The sequence below is a fragment of the Crinia signifera genome, chromosome 19, assembly GCF_055691185.1.
Source record: "Crinia signifera chromosome 19, ASM5569118v1, whole genome shotgun sequence".
In the NCBI taxonomy this organism is placed as follows: Eukaryota; Metazoa; Chordata; class Amphibia; order Anura; family Myobatrachidae; genus Crinia; species Crinia signifera.
The window spans coordinates 85,596,793-85,618,338 of record NC_139226.1 but is presented as its reverse complement, the minus strand read 5'-3'; the positions used below and the strand labels follow the sequence as shown (position 1 = coordinate 85,618,338).

Genomic DNA, 21,546 nt, shown 5'->3' with positions numbered 1-21,546 from the left:
TCCGGTCCGGGTGGGTCCTTGTTGATAGCTTTAATTAGGGACATGGGGAAGGGGAGATTACAGCCTCCCTGTGTGGTCTGGACTGTCCGGTGTTTGCTGCATGCCCGGACCATACAGGGAGCCTTTATTCTCCTCCACCTCCTCTTCCTGGTGGCAGGTGTCACAGGCAGCCCCCCGGACAGGACACCCCACGAACCGGACGCTACAAGCTCCAAAATGCAGAGTTTGATGTCTGGTCCGGGGTCTTGTCCTGGTACGGTTTTTACCCATACCCACTGTAACCTGGTTAGCCCTCATCATAAAGTCACAGACAATATCACTATAGTCCTCCTTTGTATAAGCACATGCTGCCTGTGTAGCTCCATTAGAAGCAAGGGGTGACTATCGGGGTCTTGGGTTTTCATTTGAGACTTTCCTTTGCTGCCATTTGGCTTTCGTCATATTGCTGCCTTGTTGGGGATAACGGGAGCCTACACAGATATTGACATTGCCATGGTAACCGGCCCGGACGTGGGTGTCTTCTGCAGTATGATGGATTCACGGATGAATCAGCAGCCTCGTATTTTAGGGATAATTTGTGCAGCTGCCTTCGTTCTGCTAAATCTCTCATCGCATTGTCTCTCTTCTTACTCATTAGCACAGCACTGGGTGTACAGGATCTGAGACATGTGTATTTCCAGTTACTACAGTATATAGATTGCTGCAAATTGCCATCATCGGTAATCGCATAACTATACAGTGCAACCTGCGCACACACTGACCGGTCTGGGATCACTTCACATTGATCTTACGAGTAACAGGTGCCTGAGTCCTGCCCCTTTATTGCAGGTGATTGTACTACACAGCATAATGGGGTCACTGTAATGGCTCAGCGGGGTGCCTGATAATTGGAAGGAGGGACGTGGGGGCGTACTGTATAAAGAATGCTAGAGACAGTCGGCTATAATATGCTCCACCACAAACACAGAGGCCATATGTGTCAGACTGCAGAGTTCTTTGCTAACTGACCACCCCTCACTGTGTACCTGCACCCATCTGTAGTTCTGCGCAGGTTCGGCTACATATCCTCAGTGACCTTTGCTTAAATGAGTGACCTGTCACAGCCCAGTTATGCTTCTTCTGTCATAAGTGGAGATGCGACTGAACAGTGTGTAAGATATATATATATATATATATTTGTACGTTCCAGTGCTTGCACAGTTTAAAAGGCTGCAGGTAACAATCAGCAGCAGGTGTGTATCAGGCCCTGATGTCTACTGGAGCCTTACTGATGCCAGTTGCCTCACATGCTGATGCCAATGGTCTTGCGTTCTCCGCAGTCTAGCAGAGGTTCCAGAGATAGAGTGCTGGAATGTGAATGAGGACTCGGCTGAGGTCAGGCGGCCTGGGACAAATCTCCGGGTGATTACTGTGTTACTGCCGGGACAGAGGTGCAGCGGTAGATCCCAGTTCACATCCAGGCATACAGTGATTATTCATCTTTCATTCATTCCATTTATCCCCAGCCCATCTGCTGTGTGATTCATTTATACGTATGAGCTGTTCCAGCTCCCCCTCCCCCAGTATAATAACCACATACAGATTACACAGACAGCGCTGCTGCTGTGTGTACAGCTATGAGCCCATAGAGGCAGCTGGGACATGGGAGAAGCCCATTCCCAACGTCTGTCCTATGTGTGAGATAGACCTATGCCTTATCCAGGCATTGTGTTCTAATGTTCCTGACTATATTTTACAGATGAGACCAAAACACACTGCACAGAGTAGTGCTGCATGGAGCTTATATCACAGTGTATGGGGATGTATATGGGTCTACCTACTCCAGACAGGGATTCCATGTGCATGGATTGTAAGCTCTTCAGCACAGATGATGGCTTCCTTCTGCCCTGCGATGTGGTCGGCTGTGTGTATTAGTAATGCCTTCTGTTCCATACATATGAGCCAGGAGACCGGCATACAGATCTATTTACACCTGTGTCAGGAGCACTTGCATATTGTCTATTTGGGATGCGGTCATTTGGTCTACAGCATGATGGTGGACAGTCATTCGGTCGACATGGGAAAAGTTCAACATGAGTCATGGTTGACATGGGAAAAGGTTGTTAGTTCGACAGTGTCTAGGTCGACAGTCAAAAGGTCGACATGGGTTTTTTCACAGTTTTTTGAGCGTAGATGTGCCGACAGGCCGTTTTTTTATGCCCTACCATACACTAGGGCATGGTGGGAGAATAAAATAGTGTGCCCGACTCATTGCGAGCGCAGTGAGTGCAATTTAAACTGTGCCCATGTTGACTGTGTTGACATTCAGGTGAAAAAAACCCATGTCGACCTTTTGACTGTCGACCTAGACATTGTCAAACTAATGACCCATTGAATGGTGATGCAGTTACAATCCCGGCGGTCGGGATCCCGGCATTCAGAATCCCGACGCCGGAATCCCGACCGCCAAAATGCAGACACATTCTCCCTCCGTGGGTGTCCACGGCACCCCTGGAGGGAGAATAAATTAGTGTGCCGAGCGTAGCGAGGCACCGGGCCCGCTGCGTGGCGAGCGCAGCGAGCCCGCAAGGGGGGGCGATCCACGTCCCCCCTTGTCGGCATTTCGGCTGTCGGGATTCTCAACGCCGGGAGCCTGACCGCCGGGATTCAATACTGAATCCATTGAATGAACGACCTGTCAAACTAATGACCTTTTGACCTTTTCCCATGTCAACCTACACCCATGTGGACATTTTCCCATGTCGACCTAATGATCCCAACCTGTCTATTTCATAAAGTGCTGTAAGATCAGCTCTCACACATGGTAATCAATCTCCTATACTACAGTAATACGCAGACAGTGTCTCATCGTCACTTGGGGAGTGTGTGTCTCATCTGATCAGCTGATTCCCAGTTATATTTGCACTAACATTGCAGCTGCTTTTAGGTGGAAATATAACACATTAAGACATTTGTTTCTAACCTATGTACTTGTGGACTGGCGAGGCCATTTGTTAAAACTGTAATAGTAAAAGTGAAGAGGCGGTCACATATCCTGCTGCTCACAATTCACCCTCGGTGCTGCAGTGAGCACTATGGAGCTGACCGTGTTCGATACATGACCCAAAGGGAATGGGAAGTGGTGTAATTTGCAGGGTTTGCGCTGCGGTATTCCGCATACACCCCTGATCTTGCCATCAGTGTGTACTCACAGCTGTTGGTGTGCATGTGTGGCTTTCACCCCTGTCATGCCTGCTTGTGCAAAGCTAAAACACACTTGTGAGGTGCAAGTACAGATGTGTCCACATACATCTATCCTTCATGCCATACAAGTCACATTATGCATAACACCCAAGCTCCATGGGACTCTGTAGTGCTGGGCATCTTTTTTGTGACCTTTTCCATTAAATAGCGTCCTATTTGCAAAATGTTGTGAATAAGATGCACAAGCAGCTTCTGCTGATGAAAATATATGGCATTTCAGTATTCAGAGTGCGACTGCCACTATATAACAAATAGAGCACACGGCTTGGAGGCAGTTGAGTCTCTTTGATGTGATAATTGGAGAATATAACTTCCACTTATATGTGTCTTGCAAGTAGCTGCAGATACACTTTAGGGGGCTGATTCAGAACGGCTCATTTTTGGCGAATTTGGCCCCTTCCCTTGAGGTTTAGGGTTTGCGCATGTGCGTTTATGTTCAAGTACACATCCTCAGCCATGCTAGAGAGGGTATTCTGTGGCGATGGGGGGCAAGGCAGGCGAACAGCTCTAAACTGCGACTATACGCAGGCCCTTAGTTACATATTCCAAGGTTTCCACATATGTAATTAAATCTAGGTGTCATTGCTGATCCTTTCCACAGGCAGACTGGACATTGCGTCAGAGGGGAGAGCCGACCAAAGTTTTTGTAAGACATGAGTCCAGGTGTCATCAACTTTTGTGTACTGAACGCTGTTGTTCACTGGAAGTCTGCCCAGCATCAGTCTTCATAGACTATTAATGCCTGCACTTATATGTAACACTCCCATACAGGAGAGTATCACTGTCACATTCGGTAATACACTGTAGGGTGCTGACATGCATGCTGAATACTGCTCAGGATTGCTCACAGCTGGTGATGATGGACAGCTTTCATATGCATGGCAACTACAGTTTAATGTAAAAAAAAATGCAAAATCATGCACTTGGGTCTCAGAAATCTAAAGACCACATATAGTATAAACTAGGTGATTCATCGCGCCCTACGGGCGCTCTTCACACCGTCATAAGGGGCTACGCCCCTTAATTTGTGAACATTTGTATTGTGAGAAATATGGTTAGAATTGTATGAAAGATGCCCTGTATTGCAGCTTCTGGCAGTGGGTGAGGGTCCAGCGTGGCAGCACAGGAGTACCGGACGGTGGCCCTGAGTCAGTGTCTCCTCCTACTGGGTGGGAGTTAGGGTGCATGAGAGCAGGAGGCTGGGATATGAGGCATAATAGGGGTATGTGGGCAACACAGCGTCAGCGATTACCCAGTGGTGTAAGTTACGGTTCAGGAGAGCAGGAAGCTGGGTAGTGATAGGGGTGTGTGGGCATACGGGGGACAAAAGAGGGTGGTGGACACTGTGCAGCTTCTGCCAGTGGGTGAGGGTCCAGCGTGGCAGCACAAAAGTACAGGAGTCAGTGTCTCCTCCAACTGGGTGGGAGTTAGGGTGCATGAGAGTAGGAGGCTGGGCGGTAAAGCATGATAGGGGAATGTGGGCAACACAGGGTGAGCGGGTCTCCACTGGCGGAAGTTACGGGGCAGGAGAACAGGAGGCAGGGCAGTGATAGAGGTGTGTGGGGATGAGGGGTAATAAAGGTTTTTGGCTGTTGCGGAGTAGGGATAGGCATTGGTGCAGACACCATCGATGGCTGGCATTGATGGCGATTTTGCACCCTGCCATCGATAGTAGTAACATATTACTTGGATAACCATCGATTGTTGTAGCTATCGATGGTCATCCATTATATCTGACTGAATAGGCCGTGGGTCAATTAGAACTTGGTGGGCTAAAAAAAATTTGAAACTTGATCGGTTCTCCTTTGCCATCGTTGTAGGGAAACCATCTTGTCCTCCCACATTGATGGCAAAAGTATTCAACATCGGCCATAAACCATCGATTATTTGAAATCATTGATGGTCGATGGGCATCCCTAGAACTGGAGGAGGGTGGTGGACAGTATGCAGCTCCCGGCAGTGGGTGAGCGTCTCCTCCCACTGGGAGGGAGTGAGTGTGCATGAGAGCAGGAGGCTGTATAATAGTGGTATGTGGGCAAGACATTGATAAAAGTTGTGGCGCTGGGGCAAAGGGCAGTGGGGAAACCTGCAGTGCGGCAACCAGGGCCGGATTTCCCACCTAGGGGTGGTGCCTGCTTGTGGTGGTACAGGATCCCCCATTGTCACGGAGGGTACGTGAAATGCGGGAGCGGGGTCGCGGTGGTCCGCTGGGGGGTGGAATTGCTGGAAGGGGGGTGGTGTGCGGGGATCCGCGGTTAGCGGGAGGGGGCCCGCAAATCGTGGGCGGGGGCGCTTGAATCGTGGGAAGGGGGGTCCGCAGATTGCGGGATGGGGGTTGTCGGGGTTAGTGAATTGCGGGAGGGGGGGTTGCGGCGGTCCGTGAATTGCGGGAGGGGCGCGTGGGGTGCCGTGAGTCAAGGGGGGGTGGTGCGGGGGTCCGTGAACCACGGGAGGGGTCATGAATCGCAGGAGAGGGGGTGTGGGGGGTTGCCGTGAATTGCATGAGGGGGGTGTGAATCAAGGGAGGGTGGGCGCAGGGGGGTGGTGCAGGGGCCCGCAAATCGCGGGAGGGGGGCGCTACGGGGGGTGCCGTGAATCGCGGGAGGGGGGGTCGCGGGGGTCCCGCGAATCGCGGGAGGGGGGGGTCGCGGGGGTCCCGCGAATCGCGGGGGGGGGGGTCGCGGGGGTCCCGCGAATCGCGGGAGGGGGGGTCGCGGGGGTCCCGTGACTCGCGGGAGGGGGGGTCGCGGGGTCCCGCGAATTGCGGGAGGGGGGGGTCGCGGGGGTCCCGCGATTCGCGGGGGTCCCGCGATTCGCGGGAGTGGGGGTCGCGGGGGTCCCGCGATTCGCGGGAGGGGGGGTAGCGGGGGTCCTGCGATTCGCGGGAGGGGGGGGCCTGCGATTCGCGGGAGGGGAGTTCGCGGGGGTCCCGCGATTTGCAGGAGGGGGGGTCGCGGGGGTCCTGGCAGAGGGTAGGGATGTGCAGGAGTAATGGTGGATGGTGGCTGTGGAGTAATGGTGGATGGTGGGCGTGTACTGTAGCCCTGGCTGGGCGGGGGGGAGGTGATGTCAAGGGGGTGGAAGGTTATACACATGAAACTGTTCTACACAGGAACGTTCTACACAGGGGTTGAGTGACAGATCTGGCTAAATATATGAGATGGCACTATAATGGAAACTACTGAGAAAGAGAGGGATCTAGGTGTCACTATTTCAGGGGACTTAAAGGCAGGTAGGCAATGTAACAAAGCAATGAAGAAGGCAAGTCAGATGCTTGGTTGCATAGGGAGAGGTATCAGCAGTAGAAAGAAAGAAGTAATAATGCCACTGTATAGGTCATTGGTACGACCTCATCTAGAGTACTGTGTTCAGTTCTGGAGGCCATATCTCCAGAAGGATATAAATACATTATAGACTGTACAAAGAAGAGCAACTAAAATGGTGCATGGCCTACATCACAAAACGTACCATGAAAAAGACTAAAAGATCTTAATATGTATACTTTAGAGCAGAGATGGGAAAGGGGGGACATGATAGAAACTTTCAAATATATCAAGGGCTTTAACAAGGTACAGGTGGGAGACATTCTTCACAGGAAGAGGAGCAACAGAACACGAGGACATGCACTGAAACTAGAGGGAGGAAGATTCAGGGGAAATGTGAGGATGAATTACTTCACAGAAAGAGTAGTAGATAAGTGGAATAGCCTACCATCAGAGGTGGTAGACGCAAATACAGTGGTACAATTTAAACATGTTTGGGATGGGCATATTGATATCCTTCCAAAAATAAGGATCAAATATGGTTTGAGGTAACATGTTTAAAAAAGGGGCAGACTAGATGGGCCAAGTGGTTCTTATCTGCCATCAAATTCTATGTTTCTATGCAGGGAAACAGATGCAGTGGACTATAGGAGCCCTATTTCTTGCCATAAGTGTCACTTATAAAATGATGACTTTTCACCACTATGTACAGCTATCCTCTCAGTGATGGCCCTTTGTCACAATGGCTACACGGTATGTGTCCATGTAGAACCCGATGACATCTCGCTGAGAGAAGCTTCCATGTGTCACCAGTAATTGGGATTCTTTCTTTTTCATATTTTTATTTTATTGTATTTATTTGCTCTTATTGTACTTCTATGAGACACACGTAGTTTATGTTGGCATGAATCCCTAATTGGCTACACAAGAAACAATCCCAAATGTTTGCGTTGGTGGATATAGAGTGTAAGCTCCTCTGGTTAGGGATTGATGTGGATGATGCTTGATAGTTAGGCACAATGTAAGGTTAGTTTTATTTGTTCCTCAATTAGCTGAGCAGCCTGATAACTGGATATCTTACACCCTCTCTTACATTATTGGGGTGAGCATAGGGCTCATTGGACACATCATTTTGTGCTCTGACATCTTAGCACAAACGTGTGTATGTTATGTCATACGTAACTCCTACATAGTAGTATTTCAGCATTAGGCATAGATGTATGTGCTTACGTTCACTATAGCCATCAGGCATAGATGTATGTGCTTACGTTCACTATAGCCTAGGGCCACAGCGCAATGCCAGAAATAACGGCATAAATAGATTCCAGCATCTGCTGTTTACTATATAATGTGACGGGGTCTTCTTTCTGCAGTAGTGCCAGTGGAAATGAAGAGACAAGTATCTGGGCATACACTGACTTCAGCTAGAGCCCGCAGCAGCCAATCAGAAAAGGCTGCCACACTGAACTGCTATCATTGTAGTCGTCTTCCTCTTCTAGGCAGGGCTGGATTAAGGTTATCTGCCCAGTACTCACTCCATAAACTTATGACAGGGCTTCAACTGCAGGACTACCACCTCCTTTTACTTCTGCAGGGGGCGTGTGGCGCTGCTGGGTCTGGGCAGGGGGCGTGTGGCGCTGCTGGGTCTGGGCAGGGGGCTTGTGGCGCTGCTGGGTCTGGGCAGGGGGCGTGTGGCGCTGCTGGGTCTGGGCAGAGGGCATGTGGCGCTGCTGGGTCTGGGCAGGGGGCGTGTGGCGTTTATCCCGCCACTGCTCTACCTTCCATACTTTCTCAGACATTGGCTGCAGTGATCTTTTGTCTTGGTAAAATATGAGAAATAACTTTATTTAAATGATTAACACATTGCTAAGCATTACTTTATCATATGATTAATGGGAATACAAGTGTATAATGCAGCAAAGGCCATTTAATGGCTCCACCTCTGGTGTAATACTGTGCTAGTCGGCCTGCTACACCCTGTTGTGCACAGAATAATTGCTGCTCTCACTTAATAGAGGTAAATTGGACTGAAAATTAGTATGTGGAGGTGTAATTTGTACAATAGCAAATGATGCTGTCTCCCCGGGATTCTCCCAGTCTGAGGAAAGCGAATGAGTCACTGGAGCTGAGCTGTCTTCTGTATACAAACAGGGATCAGTAATGTGGGCACCTGGGCTGGAACCACCTGTGTGCTTCATTAGGTCAACACGCATAAGTAAAATGTTGACTAGGAAACTGTCAACACATGACAAGGTTGATATGAATTATTTAAAAACATCGGAGTATGTGGATCACCAGTGAATGTACTGCATCCATAGACATGACTCTGGCTAGGTGTCTCACCCCACTGTGCTCAGCACACTTCACTATTCACAGTAAAAGTCATAGTCTGGGTTTGATACAAAATCCCGGCGTTCAAAATCCCTATGCCGGAATCCCGACAAGGGAGGGACGTGGATCGCCTCCCTTGCGGGCTCGCCACGCAGCGGGCCCGGTGCCACTAATTAATTCTTCCTCTATGGGTGTCGTGGACACCCATAGAGGGAGAAAGTGTCTGGATTTTGAATGCCGGGATTATGTCTGCATCCACATAGTCCACGTGGGTGGTACAGTATTAAAAAGATTTTTAAAAATAATAATAAAAAAACCTCATCCTGACTTTGTGTTGGCATTTTACCCATGCCAGTCTTTTTGCCTGTCGACCCAAAGAAATGGATTGCAAATGCAGAGAGCACTGATGGTTACTCCCTACTCCCTTCCAGTTGTATCCTGATATCCCACACACAGCTACTTAGACACCTGGCTAATATTTGCTGTTTCTGCATTTCACTGCCCAGCCATTGTCATTCCTCTACAGAGCAGTAAGCGGGTGCAATGTGAGTAAGCGTTCCCTCAGTACACATACTAACTAAATAGAGACTTCCGTTAACCTTCGTGACGACACGATGAGCTGTCGGCAAATATACGCTGGTGGTCTTTCGGTGTATTACCTATTCCTGGCGGTCACATGGGGATCATTTATTTATTTACAGTTTCTTATATAGCGCAGCAGATTATGTTGCGCTTTACAATGTATCATTTCCAGCATAGCACTCTAAGGAGCGATGTTCCAGTTAGTAGTTCTCCCCTACTTCTGCTAACCTGCCCTGGCGGCACCACACATCATCATCTCAGGTGTCTACATTGTGAACGTGTTGACAGTGTGAGGTTGGTGTCTGTTGACAATTTGAACCATGCTCATGTCAACATTATATATTCATGGTCACTGTCACCTCACAGTGGGGAGGAGATAATACAGATGGTATATGTGAGAGAAGAGAACCCTGCTCAGTGGTGTAAGTTCTTTCCAGTTGCCCAGAGGCAAGAAAAATATTGGTGCCCCCCAATAGCTCAATCAGTAAGGTGTCTGTCTCCAGTAAGACATGCAATGGGTTCTAATACAGGGTGACACTTGCAATAATTATGTTAGGAGCGGAAGTCAGCCACAGAAGTGAGATTGATGGCTTTTAATTAACTGATTCAAACTCGCAGGGGAGTAGAGGTGCCCCCTTGGTAGTAGAAACCCAGCAGCAGATGACTCCATTGCCTCCCAGAGTTACGCCTCTGACCCTGCTTATTAGAGATTACAGTCCAGCAGGGTGACATGAAATAAAGGCTCCTGGTAGTAGCTGCATTCAATACTGCTTTCACATCGCTAAGCTGGGATCAAAATCCCCGGACCGACCCTTTCACACTTAACCCGGGTAATTTATTATACATAGGGCAACTTGGGTTTAACTTTTCTTATAACCCTTGTTGAATTGCTGGGTTGGTTGATATGGGTTATTCATTTTGGTGCCTTTAGACTTCACGTAGACCCAGGTTATTGGTGCAGTCTGAGTGTAATCTGCAGGCTCTGGTGTGAGCAACACCTGAGGCTAGTGTCCTCTGTTCCTGCACCCGGATCTGGCTGTTCATCCTGCTCACTCAGCTTCCCACTACACACAACCTTTGAAGCTCTACAAAACGTCCGTATGCTTGGCAGCGATGTGGTTAAATAAGCAGGAACATAGAATATGCAAATGTGGTTATACTGTGTCACCAGTGCCGGGACTATTGTGACAGGATGCTGATGATGTTTTTACTCGCCCACAATCCCTCATGACTCCATGTGTATGTCTTATGGTGATTCTATTTCTATAGCAGTTGTGCTGTCATTTCAGCAATTCAGCACAAGTTTTATTGTCCTTATTTATATAACGAGGTGTGGCTATCAAATAACGAGACTGTACTGCAGGAGATAAAATGCAGTGGGGGGGAGAACCATGTGTTAACTTATTGTTAAAGTGGACAAAACACCCAACAAATCTTTCTGTATGCTTACCAAGACTTACAGGACGGGTTGTATGTCACGTGCGTGTTTGAGTGGCATACGTGATTTAAGTGATGTCGTGATGATGTCGGAAAGGGTGAACATCTCTGATGCCCCAGCCCACACAGCTCTCTCTGTGATGCAGTTTTTGTCTGAGAAACCGATTGCAGTGCTAGAAGACTCTCCATAATAGTCAGAGCTAGAACTGTGTCACTTCTTTCTTTTCCCTAACATCAAATCTGTGCTCAAGAAAACCTGTTTTACATAATTTACTGAGGTAAAGAAGGAAATGATGAAGCTGTTCAGATAATTGATAGATAATGAGAATATATATATATATATCACAGCTGTGATATATATTTCTCATATTTTGGGCTCTATACACTTTCACAATGGGTTTGAAATGAAACAAACAATATGTGCTTTAACCGCAGACTTTCTACTTTAACTTGAGGGTATTTAGTCAATTACAGCCTATATATATTGTGTGTGTGTGTGTGTGTGTGTGTGTGTGCCCGCAATAAATGCATAGTGTCACTTCTCTCGATCTGCTTGCCAGAATTCCCTTGATGCACCGTATTACTTTCTATAGATCCCATGACCCGTGTACTGTACAGTTGGACACATTTTACTTCAAAGCCTCCGGTGTAAGATGTGGGCAAGAAAGGACGGATTCAATCCAGTGTGTGGGAGTCAGATGCATCACAAGGTCCAGCTCAGATGCTTGTGGTTGCTAGAGGTAACAGAGGTATAGAGATCACACAGTCACATCACCCTGTTTGTAGTCACTATAATACTGTACTGAATATATACAGAGCAGCAACATCGTGTTAATGGAAATATCCATGTTTGTTTCCTTTTAAAAATCAAATGTGAATGTTTTTCCTGCCACAGACCACTTGCAATGATCATCTAAGCAATGCAAGTAGATGGCTGCGCCTTTATTTAACAGCTTCCACAGTAACGACTTGCTGTCAGTGGGAGGATCACTATTCCATCAGCCAATCAGAAGAGGCTGTTAATTGTTCTTGCACCCACAAGAGAAAAGTGTCTGTCTCCCGGTCTGATTCTGTCGCAATAACAGGCATGCTCCATTCTAAAAAGTTATTATGTGCAGGTGCGTAGTATAGATATGTATTATGTGATTTCCCCCCCCCCCCCCCCCCCCCCATACATACATCTGATGTTCTATAAGCCCTCAATCCCAAAGGGGTAATCATTATATGTCTTTGATGCTCGTCATCTTTCTCTTACTGCTCTTACCTGACTGACATATGTCACCTAGAACAACATAAATTTTACATATTCTAAATACAGTATTCACCTTCCATTGTAGAAACTCTTCCTATTAGTCTCCTACATTCCATAGCGTATCGGTACAATATTTGCATATAATATACTTCCTAGAGTAAATGGAAAATCCACCTAGATCATCCTGTTATGGTTTTAATTATTGTACATTATTTGCATAAAATGTGCAGGAACATACATAGAGTGGCTGATTCAGGGAGTATAAGCGCTTACCGATCATCCCAGTGATGTGTTGGTCAGGACACCCAGCTAGGTGCACAAGCTGTGACATCAGCCTCTGCAGCCAGTGTATGGGGGATCCAAACCTCGCACACATTCAGATGCCACGATAGCTCTCAATGGGATGCACATAAATGGTATACCTACACACACACACATAGCCAGAACATGGATATGTAACCTAGTAACCAGCTCATACCTAATGCCTTATAATGAGCCTTTCTATCTCCCACCTAAGCCTCAGTTACTGTAGACGTGTATTATCTATGTGTTCAGATTACCTAACTTAATCCCTTTACACACACACACATCGATTTGCTTTTGATTCAATGTTAGATCCGATTTTCTATTTGATCTTTCCATTAGATCTTTCCATTCGATTTGGCATTAGTTCTGTACTTTTGCATTAGATATCGAATTTGATACACATTCAGGGTACATTGTACACATTCGATTTACTAGATCGAATTCAATATTTCCTTTGCTGCACAGTAGATTTTTCTGTTCAATTTTGTGAAAACGGGAGTGCGCATCGAATTGAATGTAGATCAAAAGTGACATAAAACCATTCGTTTTCATTTAGGATTCGATTTGATTTTGCTTCTATAAGCAAAATAGAATCGAAAATCTGGAAAAATCGATACATGTGTACAGGGCTTTAGGACTTACCTGTCACCCTGGCCTGTAATGGCCATTTGTGACATCACTGTGCACCTGGCTCACTGCCGCATCATCAAAGTATCGGCAATGAATCTTTGCGTGTAATCTATGGATTATTCTCTTATCTGCATTCATTTACAATGCCGGGTGCATTCATTTACAATACTCCATAAACAAACTACATATGGAGCATAAACATTAAATGATGTTTTATATGTGATTTTAAACTACATCTACACAATTCGAAATGTGTACAAATGCGATACTGGCCACCGCGCACAAGACTGGCCGCTTCTTAGTCCTTGTGAGCAGGAAAAGTGACACGCAGTTATGTCACCGTGCTAAGCGTGGTCCTAATATCCGGCATTTGCCCTCACACATAGCGTAGCATCTGCCAAATCTTTGATATTATGCTACAGTATAGAAATGTACTTATCTGGGAAACGTTACTTCATAAAAGATTTAATTCCAGACTTTATAGGTCTAGCCGGAGAGCTCGTTAGAGATTTATGTCGTTTTGGAAGATGAGAAATTTTCAAATAAAATATTAATTTCCTTCTTTGTAAGCAATCCTTCTTCTTGTCGACATAGCGCTGTAACACTATAAAAACACTAACTGCAGCCTGACCCTATACCTGTACTGTTTACATAATGATGATGCCGACATACTAAATGTGGTCATGGTGACCACAATTATGGGGGGGGGGGGGGGGGGGGTGTGAGAGACTTGAGCAAAAATGAGGGTGAAAGAGGAAATAGAAAGAGAGAGAGGGGAAGCATGGAGAAAGAAGAGCTAGAGAAACTAGGAAGGAAGAGAGCATGGTAGAGCGAAGGATAGGAGAGGGGAAAAGGAAAGAGGAGGAACAGCAGGAGAGAAAAGGGTGACAGGGAAGGGGATAACTAAAAGGGGACTGGGAAAGAGTTAAAAAAAGAATGATATGGAGTGGGGGGGGGGGTGACGATGGAGTGACGTGGTGTGGTGAGATGACTGTGGTGTGGTGACGGGTGCAAGTTGGAGGTGAGTGAGAGGTGGTGCAGCACAAGATGGTGAGCAAATGGGCTCCAAGAGGTGTAAAAGGGAGGAGAGGAGGTCTCCATTTACCAGCACCACTGTTCCTCCTTTCCCCGGCAGGGCGCTGCTGCTCCCCCTCTATTTATTAACAGGTTCTTATATAGCGCAGCATATTCCATTGCGCTTGACAATAGGAGACAGTGATACAACAAACTGGGTATTTACAGACAGTCACAGTTATGAGGGTCCTGCTTACAATCTATAGAGAAATAGGCATTAATTCCACCAGAATGCAAAGTTTCCTGGTGTGCTTTATGATACGGTAACCCAGCAGTTTAGCCATGGGTCAGGAGGATGGAAAAAGAAAGAGAGTGGATATGTGTGGAATGTATAGTGGGGGTGCCGCTGCTCCTCAAATTCCCAGCCGGGCGCCGCTGTTCCTCTACACTGCCAGGTGATGCTGCTCCTCCCCCTCTACACGGCCAGGCGCCACTGCTGCTCTCCCTCTACAAGGCTAGGTGCCACTGCTGCTCCCCCTCTACGTGGCTAGGTGCTGCTCCTCCATATCCCTTCCCAGCCCCACTGCTGCTCCTCCTTTGTCTTGCCGGGTGCTACCGCTCCTCCAGTTCCTGGCCTGGCGCCACTGCTGCATGGTTACTGCTGCTCTACGCGGCCGTGCACCACATCCTCCTCGTCCCTACTCTCCTTTTTAAGATGCCTGATGGCAGATAAGAAGGCGAAAGCACTGCCGGCCGTCTCCAGATATCACAGGATTGCTACAACCTTGAGGACCCCCTCAGTTTTTAAAACTGAATCCTGGGCTGCCATTTGGAGTAAAATGTGTGCTACAGCGCATATTTGCGAACCCTGCATATTCTTACTTAAATATCATTTTATATGCTAATTACAAGCCCGTCAACATGGTAGAACAATGTAACCGTAATATCGGCATCAGTGGCTGTGCGTGGCCGAACTGAGCAACACTCTAATTGCTATCTAGCGGCTGCTGGCGTGGAACACTTGGATTCCTACATAAAGGTGAGGAGCAGTATTCACCTATTACATAGGAGGATATGTAGGTATATATTGGTACTGTGCAAAAGTTTTAGGCAGTTGTGGAAAACATGCTGAAAAGTAAGAATGCTTTCAAAAATAGAAGTGTTAATAATCTAAAAATGTTAAAGCAGACTGGGGTTTCATTCTGCTGCACCAGTGACAGCCTATACATTCAGGTGCATTCCCAAGAGCTGTTTTTTGCATTTGAGATGCTCTACTAAATAATCTTCCCTTCATTGTGCATGTTATTTGTATTGTGCTGAATTTTGTCATACCATTATGGTCTAAACACCCGACTGTTCCTGTGACCCTTGGCCCTACTGGAATAAAGGAGAACGCAAACACAGGTCAGCGGGGGTTACAGTCCATGATGCTTTTGCATTCAGTGCATATATATTTAAGAGCATCAGAGTAGAATGCTGCAGCTGAGAAATGCCTCCATTCTGGGGCCTTTCTGGCTTCCATACAAGATAGATGCTGAGAGGGTCCCCTGGTGCTTCTAAATGTCCCCGTAACAGAGCTGCTGTCCTGAAGGGATTGTGTTAATCACAGCGAAGGTGACTCTGAGCCGATTATCTGAAGAAGTTAGAGAGGAGGGAGGGTATACAGTATATTTTACTGTACTAACGCTCATAACTGCTGTAGAGAAAAGGAGTGTGTGTGTGTGCGCGCACAGTTGTGTGTCTGTCAGTGTGTGTGTGCGCGCACAGTTGTGTGTCTGTCAGTGTGTGTGTGCGTGCACAGTTGTGTGTCTGTCAGTGTGTGCTTATGTTGTGCTACATGCTTTTAGAGAGTTGTGATGTGAATCGGGCCGGCGGCCATCACTGCTTAGCATCTAAACTGGGTTAATTAGCATGCTAAGGCTCTCCTGGGCGAAGGCAAAGCCTGCACTTATCAGATACTACTCTGCTTATTTATCTAAATGTAGCCTTCAACTGCAAGAGTATAATGAGCCAAGGCTTTGTCCCATACTGAGGGGTATACAAGGGGCTGAACACAATACCTCTTGCACATCGCCAATGTTGGGTTACATCTGGGATTTGCACACGGGGTCTGTCCAGGGAGCGACCTGGCATTTGCCATGTTTATCCCCCACAGCGACCCGGGCAAGCGGAATGGTGGTGCATCATCTGGGGAGAAGGCAGTGCTTGACGCGGTCTCCTCCCTATAGTGTGAACAGGACCTGGGTTGCTCAACCCGGGTTACTCTTTCACACTGCACAGCAACCCAGGTCCGACCCGGGATTACCATTCTTTTAACCCAGGCTGGAATACTGCGTTACTAGACCCGGGTAATTTCAAAAGGCCCTTTCCCTCTGCACACCAACCCGGCAACAACCCAGGTCGGACCTGGGTTATTTGTGCGATGTGAAAGGGGTACAAGTCAGCTGGATTTGTTTCCTCACTGCATGCACAGAACAGTATATTGCACTGTACGCAGAGTTGGGTGCAGGTTTGCCCTGTTTGAATGCATGAATTGTCCTCACCAGCCCTGAGTATGTTGCAACAGACATGTCTGACTACAGATGCTATGACCTCTGCCTTGTGTAACACATACTTGCCTACTACATCACTGAACAGGATCTGCTGCAGGGGGGGTGGGTAAGTACCAGTGGTATAGCAGAGGTTGGGTAAGTACCAGCGCATAGCCGGGGTGGGGGGCCAGTGTACAGCAGTGGGTGGGTAAGTGCTAAGCTATAGCGGGGGGGGGGGGGGGGGATATTGGTAAATGCTGGTGTACAAAGGAGGGTAGGGGGCTGGTTTATAGCAGGGGTGGGTAAGTGCTGGTGTAGGGATGGCCATAGTTGCCATTGCCATCGATGATTGCCATTGATGGCAATTCTGCAGCTGGCCATCGATAGTGCTAAACTATGCAATGGATGGATGACCATCGATATTTTTACATATCGATGGTCATCCATTGTGTTTGATTGGCCTGTGGGGCCACTCAAAACACGGGGGGGGGGGGTCTTTGCTGTTCCATCGATGGGGGGAAACAATCTGTTTTTTCCCCATCGATGGCAAAAGGATTCAACATCGGCCATGAACCATTGATGGTCGATGGCCATCCCTATGCTAGTGAATAGGGGGGCCGGTTTCAGCAGGGGGTGGGTAAGGGCCGGTGCAAGGCACCTCAGCGCCCCAGCAGGGGTTCGGTAAGTGCCGGTGTACAGCAGGGTATCGGAAACGGAGTGTTGCTCCTGTGCATTGCAGCCAGCAGCAGGTAGAGCAGGCGACTAGTGCAGAAAGGACCTGGCATCCAGGTTACAGCTGGGAAGAGCTGATCCCTGTGCGGGCGCAGGACAGCAGTATACCGTGGCTGATAGCCGGGGTGAGCACTAGGGGGATCCTCTGATGCTACAGAAGGTGACATAGGAGAAGGATGTGCCGGAGCGGCCTCCCTCTCCTCCTTCCCCTCCTCCCCCCTCTGACACTGGCTCTCCTCCTCCCTCTGCCGCCTGCACAGGAGCAGCAGTACAGGGACCTCACACACCGTGACCGAACGCCGCAGCCTGCACACCTTCTACCGGCCACGCAATGAGGAGGACCGGGGCCCGCTAGCCGCATGGAGGGGGGGATGGACACCTATCCCGGCTTTGCGGGCAGGATGGCATCAGGAGGCAGCAGCAGCAATGTGGAGAGGTCAGTGTATGCGGCATGGTCATTGTGCTGCTGTGTGTGGGGGCAGGTAGCTGCTGGGGCACGTAGCCTGGGCTGTAATAACCCAGGTGCCCTCCCCCCAGTTGGGTCTGTGCTCTGCAGCACATCTGCCAGCCTCATGCCCCCTGTCAGAGTGCTATCGCTGTGCCCATTGCACCACGATGGCACCAATAAGATGGGACGTACAGGGACTGGCATAGTGATGCTGGAAGGTGTATCATTGTCAGGGCACAAGCGTACATGTATGAGACTGGATATGGCAGGAATGGGCATGAGACTGATTGTGCCAAGGCTGCTAGACCTGGGCATTTGAAAGTATAAAATGGAATGCATGTTTGCCAGATGTTAGTGCAGCATATATTAGAAGGTCCCTACTACACTATGTGCACCCTGTATTGGTACTAGATGTTACAGACATGGGCATTGCAGCAATATGCTTTGTCAAGATTGAATTTCTAAAATGTAGCACACAGGTGTACAACAGTGTAATGATATTGATTGTACAGGAGTGTAATGTGGGCATATTGGTATTATAGAGGGTATAACGGAAAGGTAAGGTGTGTCACGTGGGTTTTAGATGGGTATGACACATGGGTATTAGTTGAGTAGAACACTGCAGGTACCGGAGTGTCACGTGGCCATTGTAGGGGTTTGATGCTGCAGGTAAGTGGGTGTGACATGGACAGTATAGGTGTAATAATGCACGTAATGGGGTGTGACATGGACAGTACAGGGGTAGAACACTGCAGGTACTAAGGAGTTGCATGGACAGTATAGGTGTAATAATACTGCAGGTGCTGGGGTGTGACATGGACAGTACAGGGGTAGAACATTGCAGGTACTGGGGTGTGACATAGACCGTACAGGGGTAGAACATTGCAGGTAATGGGTTTTGACATTGACAGTAGAGGGGTAGAACACTGAAGGTACTGGGGTGTGACATGGACAGTACAGGGGTAGAACACTGCAGGAAATGGGGTATGACATGGACAATATACGGATAGAACACTGCAGGCACTGGGGTGTCACATGGGGTATAACACTGCAGGTAATTTGTGTGTAACATGGACAGTGCAAGAGTATAACCATGCAGGTAATGGGGGTGTAACATGGACAGTACTGGGGTATAACACTGCAGATAATTGGGTGTGACATGGACAGTACTGGGGTATAACACTGCAGGTAATGGGGTGTGACATGGACTGTACAAGGGTATAACACTGCAGGTAATGGGGTGTAACATGGACAGTACAAGGGTAAAACACTGTAGGTACTGGGGTGTGACATGGACAGTACAGGGGTATATAATACTGCAGATAATGGGTGTGACATGGACAGTACAGGGGTATAACACTGAATGTATGCCTATACTGCAGCTTTAACACCTTATACATGAGGTCCCTGGGTCACTAGAGGACGCCAACCATTCTATCTACCTCTGTTCAGACTTTGTCGGTGAAGAGCTATTGGTCACCTCGTCTTAAAGCTGCAGTCCCCCTGTGTCTTTCAGACCTGGTGCTGACCCTGAAACAAACTGTGCTTTGCAGAGTCCTTTTATCCCCTCAGCCCTTCATTACCTTCTGTGGCTGAGCAGATGTTCACCATGGACTTGTCACTATTACACTATTATACAGTACTAACCACATGCACAGGACCGTCCATTTTACTCTGTGTGTGCTGTATCTGTCTGGCTCAGGTCACTGCTTTGTGGCCTGGTCCGGGAGATCCTTCACGCACAGCATGGTATAGAAACATTCCACCTCCAGTTTCCATAAGTTTGGGTGGTGGTTTTTGGATGGGTCTAAGCCAGCACTTCTTATCTTGCTGCTCCCAAAGCTCCAGTACCAACAGCAATGAACCACCAATGTTGACTTGTGGGATAATAACACCTTCTCTCCAGCATGCATTGTTGTTCCATCCAATGTGAGCAGGAACCTTTTTACATAACCAGTATAATATGTTCTTGCTCAGAGTTCATTATGACAATGATGTTGTTGATTGCTGACACCCCCCCCCCCTCCCCCACAGAACAAGACCTTATTGCGAGTTGCACACTTATGTTTGGGGAAATGCAGAAAGTGTCCACACCTACTAGCCGCAGAGATTAGGGCTGTAGGGAGAACACATGGTGTAAGGAGCATACGGTATTGCTCAGCTGCTGTGATATGACAGGACTGAACGTGCCTAGAAATGTGCCTGGCTCAGATTCCATCCTGTTGTCCACGATTGGCCCTTGTAATAGTGGTCTGAGGACATTTCTGGTGATTGGACTGTAAAGGGTCCCATACACTACAAGGACATGTCTGACGCTGAAGTCAGATGTGATTTCCATTGAACTCCCCCTGGACCTTCCCGGGAGTGGTTCCATCCGATTTTGTACTTTGGTGTTATTTTTGCATAAGATTGATCAATCCAAGATAAGTTGCATGAGATAGATCTTATACCATACAATTGTACCATGAACTATATCTGATGGGCTGGATTAGGGGGCTAGGGGGACTGGAAATGCCAGCCAAACGTCCTGCGATATATCGCATGGGAAAAAAGCTCTCCTTTCTCCGTCTGATTCCATGCAATTCCGTTAAATCAATAGTGCAGTACGAGCGATCTAGGGGCTCCTATCTGACACTCACGGGAACCACGCATCGGATTACATGGAAAACACAAATGATTTCACACTTTACAAATGATATATCGGCCCAAAAGGTCTGAATCTCCTGAAATCGTGCAAAATCGTTGTAGCCATTAATGTTCAGTCATAGGCTGACTTTGCGGAGCTCAGAACCACGCAACTTCATCTGCCACATGGACATAAAGGACGTCAGCCTGGGATGGTTTATCCAGTTTACTCCTTTTCATCCGTTAATCTGGAGCTGCATATTTTGTCAATTTGGTTGTTTTTGGCTGGTTGTGGACCTATTGTACTCTGTCATATTTTGTATTCACCCGCTGTAACCATGGTAATGTGCCCAAGATGGCTGCCTCTTTTGTAGTATGGTTTAATACTAATATAAAGTGCTCAGGGGGAAGGTACCTGGACAAATAGCGCCTAACCCCTTTTTAAAGTACCGGTTACGGTGCCAAAACCACCAACTTTACGCATATATCTTCTCGCCACCCCAGGAGGCTGAAATAAGAAATGTGGCCCGCTGCGGCACCGGTGGCTGAACAGAGCAACTATTCAATTGCTCGATCAGGCGCTATCTAATGACAGCCGTGTGGAATAACAAAGTCCTATTGGAGATTGATATTATGATTAGCAGCTCCCATGTTGGGGCCTTGTTGTACCAATACTTACATGGCAGCCTGCAGCTATCAATAATAGATCTGCTGAGTAATATGTAATACTATCGCATACCTGCCTCAGTGTTTGTATACGTGTGTATTCAGGATGTAGATATACCAGCGCCCAGGAGTTGTTGTGCCTGTGGACAGCCGCCTGCTGTGTTATGATACGTAGGGGTAGATGTATGAAGCAGTGATGCGGGAGGAGAAGTGATAAAGTGTCTGGTACTTTATCACCGGCCAATCAGCTCCTGACTGTTAATTTACAGGCTGGGTTTAAAAAGGGACAGTTAGGTGCTGATTGGCCAGTGATAAAGTACCAGGCACTTTATCACATCTCCTTCCTTATCACCGCTTTATACATCTACCACCCTCATAGTGGTGTGCACCATGCGCTTTGTGGCATGTGTGACACTGGTCTGTTATAACTAATACAGGTGATCAACAACCTTATTTCCTGTGAGGTTTTCCAGCAGCTTCTGTTCT

General features: G+C 47.7%; 1 protein-coding gene across 9 annotated transcripts in view; it reads left to right on the top strand.

The window, feature by feature from the left end:
• Positions 1 to 21,546, top strand: part of ARHGAP32 (Rho GTPase activating protein 32) — a 197,896-nt gene that overhangs the window by 85,513 nt on the left and 90,837 nt on the right. The window contains exon 1 of one of the 9 annotated variants that reach the window (XM_083162852.1): positions 17,518 to 17,757. The exons of 5 other annotated variants lie outside the window; for them this stretch is intronic. In XM_083162852.1, coding sequence (XP_083018978.1) covers positions 17,681 to 17,757 — 77 coding nt within the window. In that variant the 5' untranslated portion in view covers positions 17,518 to 17,680. Of the gene's footprint in view, positions 1 to 17,517; positions 17,758 to 21,546 lie in introns of those variants that run through there. 3 more of the 9 variants (XM_083162851.1, XM_083162853.1, XM_083162859.1) reach the window with 3 other exon arrangements.